At 50.4% G+C, this 5,000-nt stretch overlaps 1 protein-coding gene across 1 annotated transcript in view; it reads left to right on the top strand.

Moving 5' to 3' along the window:
* The first annotated feature begins 4,728 nt into the window (after positions 1 to 4,728).
* Positions 4,729 to 5,000, top strand: part of LOC138864114 (soluble scavenger receptor cysteine-rich domain-containing protein SSC5D-like) — a 10,877-nt gene continuing 10,605 nt past the window's right edge. The window contains exon 1 of the mRNA XM_070130155.1: positions 4,729 to 4,827. Coding sequence (XP_069986256.1) covers positions 4,729 to 4,827 — 99 coding nt within the window. The remainder of the gene's footprint in view (positions 4,828 to 5,000) is intronic.

Genomic DNA, 5,000 nt, shown 5'->3' on the forward strand with positions numbered 1-5,000 from the left:
AAGTAAGTGACTGAGAAAAAAAAGATAAATGAATTGAGAAAAAAGTTAATTAAAAAAGTAAATACTTACTTAAATTAATAAACTGATTGACTGATAGATAGATAGGAGAACAAACAAACAATAAATGAATAAAATGCACAAAACAAACAAAAGAATAGATAGCCAAAACAATACAAACAAATAAATCACCAACCAACAAACAAACCAAAAACGAAAAAAATACAATGACCCCCGCCCTAAAAAAAAGAAGCAAAGAGAATCATAAACAATAATAAATAAAAAAAAACAATGATAACTTCCCCATCCCCCCCAAAAAAAAACACAAACAAAACAAACGAAAAGAATCATAAACAAAAACAAACAAAACAACCAAAAAGAATCATAAACAATAAAAAACAAAAACAAACTTTCCAACAAGAAGAATCCTAAACAATTAAAAAACAAAAACAAACAAAACAATAAAAAATCCTAAACAATAATAAAACGACCAAAAAGACACATAAACAACAACCAAACACAAACAGCCAAACAAAAACAACCAAAGAGAATCATAACCAATAAAGCCAGGCCCTAAAAGGAGCTTGGGTGGGAACAGGCGCTCTCCAGCCCGATCCCCGAGCAGTAAAGGTTGCAGCGCCAGTGCCGGCTCCACAGTGCCGCAGGTAATGAGAGCCTCACTGCGGCACGGCACCCTCTACGGCCCTCTCTCTCTTCCCCCTTCCTCTCTTCCTCTCTCTCTCCCCCTTCCTCTCTTTCCCTCTTCCTCTCTCTTTCCCCCTTCCTCTGTTCCTCTCTTCTTCTCTCTTTCCTCCTTCCTCTCTTCCTCTCTCTTTCCCTCTTCCCCTCTTCCTCTCTCTTTCTCCTCTCTTCCCTCCTTTCTCCATTCCTCTCTCTTCCCTTCTTCCTCTCTCCCCCGCCCTACTTCTCTTTCTCTCTCTTTCCCCCTTCCTCTCTTCCTCTTTCTCCCTCCCTTCCTCTCTTCCTCTCTCTCCCCCTTCCTCTCTTCCTCTCTTCCCTCCTTTCTCCATTCCTCTCTCTTCCCTTTTTCGTCTCTTCCTCTTTCTTTCCCCTTCCTTTTTCCTGGTTTTCCCTCCTTTTCCTTCCTTTTCTCAGCCTTTTTTTCGTTTTCAGTTTTTTTAATCATTATTATTGTAAGGTCTTTCATTCGTACTTTTTAAATTCCTCTTTTCGTTGGCTGTTCTCTGTTCCTTTATCTTTGTTCTTTCTATTGTTCTTTCTTTCGCTTCTGTTCTCTTTCCGTCTGCCTTTTATTTCCTTTCTTCGTATAGTTTTCTTTTTTTTGTTTTTGTTTACTTGCCTTTCCACCTTCCCGTCTGTCTTTTCCTTTATCTTCTCTCCCACCTGTTCCTACTTTTGTTCCCGTTCTCTCTTCTTTTTCATTTGTCCTTTTCCTTTGTTCCTGCCTCTATTCCCTTTTCGCTTATCCTTGTCCTTTCTTCTTCTCCCTCTTTTATCATTTCTTTTGCTTTAGTCTTCCTTTCTCTATCCCCGTTTTCCCTTGTCTTTCACTCCCGTTCTCTTCTCCCCTATTTGGTCTTCCTTCCTTCTCCTTTATTCTTTCTTTTCTTCTCGGTCTTCCTGTCTCCTCTTTTCTCCATCTCTGCTGCTTTTTACCTCGTTTGTTTCTATCCTTTTTCCCTCTCTTCTTTTTCTTCTATCCCCTCTTTTTTCATTTATTCTTTTCTCTTATCTATTCTTTCCTTCCTCTTTTCTTTTCGGAAATTTCTCCTGTCTTCTTGTCTCCCATTTATTGTTTCTTTGGTTTCTCTTTCTCTCTCTTTTCCTTTGGAGGCGGAGGAGGAGGAGTAGGAGGAAGAGGAGGAGGAGGAAGAGGAGTAGGAGGAAGAGGAGGAGGAGGAAAAGGAGTAGGAGGAAGAGGAAAAGGAGGAGTAAGAGGAAGAAGAGGAGCAGGAGGAGTAGGAGGAGGAGAGGAGGAGGGGAGGAATGGGAGGGGGAGGAGGAGGAGGAGGAGGGAGGAGGGAGGAGGAGGAGGAGGAGGAGGAGGGAGGAGGAGGAGGAGGAAGAGGAGGAGGAGGAAGGGGGAGGAAGAGGAGGAGGAAAAGGAAAAGTAGGGGAAAATAACTATAATGCTACTGAGGAAAAGAAAAGAAAAGAAGAGAGAGGGAAAAAAGAAGAGAAAGAAAGAAACAGAACGAAAAGAAAAAATCAGAATCCAAAATAAGAATGAAATGAGAAGGCAAATATCTCCTCCTCCTCCTCCTCTTCCTCCTCCACCCCTTCACTCTCCTCCCATCCCCACCCCACCCCTCGGTTCCCCACCTCCCTCCCCTCCCCCCCTACCCGTCGGTTCCCCACCTCCCTCCCCTCCCCCCCTACCCGTCGGTTCCCCACCTCCCTCCCCTCCCCCCTACCCCTCGGTTCCCCACCTCCCTCCCCTCCCCCCACCCCTCGGTTCCCCACCTCCTTCCCTCCGCCCCCTACCACCAGCATCCCCACCCCCTCCCTCCCCACCCCCTCGGTTCCCCACCTCCCTCCCCCTCCCCCCTACCCGTCGGTTCCCCACCTCCCTCCCTCCCCCCCTACCCCTCGGTTCCCCACCTCCCTCCCCTCCCCCCCACCCCTCGGTTCCCTCACCTCCTTCCCTCCGCCCCCTACCACCAGCATCCCCACCCCCTCCCCTCCCCCCCCACCCCTCGGTTCCCCACCTCCCTCCCCTTCCCACCCCACCTATCGGTTCCCCACTTCCCTCCCCTACTCCCCCCACTCCTCGGTTCCCCACCTTCCGTCCCCTCCCCCCACCCCATGGTTCCCTCACCTCCCTCCCCTCCCCCCCACCCCTCGGTTCCCCACCTCCCTCCCCTTCCCGACCACCAGCATCCCCACAGAGATCCCCCGGTCGACTCAGAGGCTGCATCTCCCTCCATCTCCTGTCCTCGGTCCGTTCACGTTTAAGGGTCGACGTCCCTTCAGTCGGCGCCCTGCCTATCCTTGGGGTTGTGGGGAGGGGGGGTTGTTGGGAGGGGGGAGGGGGTTTGTGGGGAGAGAGGAGGGGGTTGTTGGGAGGGGGGAGGGGGTTGTTGGGAGGGGGGAGGGGGTTGTGGGGAGGGGGGAGGGGGAAGGGGTTGTGGGGAGGGGGAGGGGGTTATGGGAGTGGGGGGAGGGGGTTTGTGGGGAGGAGGGGAAGGGGTTGTGGGAGGGGGAGGAGGGGAAGGGGGTTGTGGGGAGAGGGAGTGGGTTGTAGGGAGGGATTGTGGGGAGGAGGGAGGGGGAGGGAGGAGGGGTGGTAGGATGGTGGAACGGTGAGGGGGAGGAAGAGGGAGAGAGAGAAGGATGGTAAAGGGATGGTTGAGTGGTGGAAGGTGGGGTGGATTGTGGTGGGGGGTGGATGGCGGTGTATGGCGAGGAGGTGGTAGAGAGATGGTGGAGAGGGTTGTGGAGTAAGGAGGTGGTGGCGGTTGTGGATGCGGTTGTCTTTTTTTTTTTGTAATTGTTGTGGTGTTATTAAAATCGTAGCCATATTGACAAATATTATCAATCTCTTTTTTATATGTTATTCATTATTTCTTATTATTTTTTCTCTTTCCTTCTTCCTCTTCATTTTCTTCTCCTTCTCCTCCATCTTCTCCTCCTTTTTCTCTTTCTCTTTCTCCTTATCCTTATCCTTTTCCTCCTTCTTCCTTTTCTTCTTCTCTTTCCTTGTCTTCTTCTCCTTCATATTCTTCTCTTTCTTCTCCTCCTCCTCCTCCTCCCTTTTCTTCTCATCCTCACAGAAAAAAATAGCAGATAAATACGAACTAAAATAAGTACATATTCCCATACCACATAGCTACCACTTCCCGATACCATTGCAAGCCCCAGGTACCTACACCTTACGCACACCCACACCACGCAAGTACCATAACCCATTGCCACAACAGACCCTTGATATCCTTACCTTATACACGCACAGCACTCCATAGCAAATAAACACTCGGTACCTACACAGTATAAGGGCCTTATACTGATGCCACACAGACCTTTCTCCTCCTCTTAGCTAAGTTCTGTTGTCGCTTGAGTCTGCTGTTGCAATTTCAACTTGATGAGGGAGAGGCATCCGATGGGGGTGTTAGCTCTCGGGCAATGTTGATTGTTGTTGCAAGGGTGGGAGGAAATGAGGGACTGAGTAACAGTGAATGAGAGAGAGAGAGAGAGAGGGAGGGAGGGAGGGAGAGGGGAGAGAGAAGGTGGGAGGGAGGGAGGGAGAGGGGAGAGAGAAGGAGGGAGGGAGGGAGGGAGGGAGGGAGGAGGGGAGGGAGGGAGGAGGGAGGGAGGAGAGAGAGAGAGAGAGAGAGAGAGAGAGAGAGAGAGAGAGAGAGAGAGAGAGAGAGAGAGAGAGAGAGAGAGAGAGAGAGAGAGAGAGAGAGAGAGAGAAGGCGAGAGAGAGAGAGAGAGAGAGAGAGAGAGAGAGAGAGAGAGAGAGAGAGAGAGAGAGAGAGAGAGAGAGAGAGAGAGAGAGAGAGAGAGAGAGAGAGAGAGAGAGAGAGAGAGAGAGACCGAGACAGAGAAAAAGTGAGACACCAAAACAGAGAGAAAGAAAGACCGCAAAACAAAATCAAGCCAACAGACAGAGAACCCGCACCCCCTACCCCCCCATCCCATCAATGAAAACAACAAAACAGACAGACAAGCCCCCTCCCCAACCCACACACCCCTCCACCCCCACTAACAGCAAGACAGCGACAGACAGACAGACAGGAATCCATCGGCATGACACCCCATGACACCCCAACAATACGCGTATCCCACTCTGGTCTACATCCGCAGAACGCCATCGATCTCAACGGGAGGGAAACAAGACCCAGGGAAGTTAGTTGAGGGAGAGGGAGGGAGGGAGGGAGGGAGGGAGAGAGGGAGGGAGGGAAAGGAAGGGAGGGAGGGAGGGAGGGAAAGGAAGGGAGAGGAGGGAGGGAAAGACGGGAGGGAGGGAGGGAAAGGAAGGGAAGGAGGGAGAAAGAGAGAGGGAGGGAGGGGGAGAGGGA

The sequence above is a fragment of the Penaeus vannamei genome, chromosome 15 (assembly GCF_042767895.1).
Source record: "Penaeus vannamei isolate JL-2024 chromosome 15, ASM4276789v1, whole genome shotgun sequence".
Lineage (NCBI taxonomy): Eukaryota > Metazoa > Arthropoda > Malacostraca > Decapoda > Penaeidae > Penaeus > Penaeus vannamei.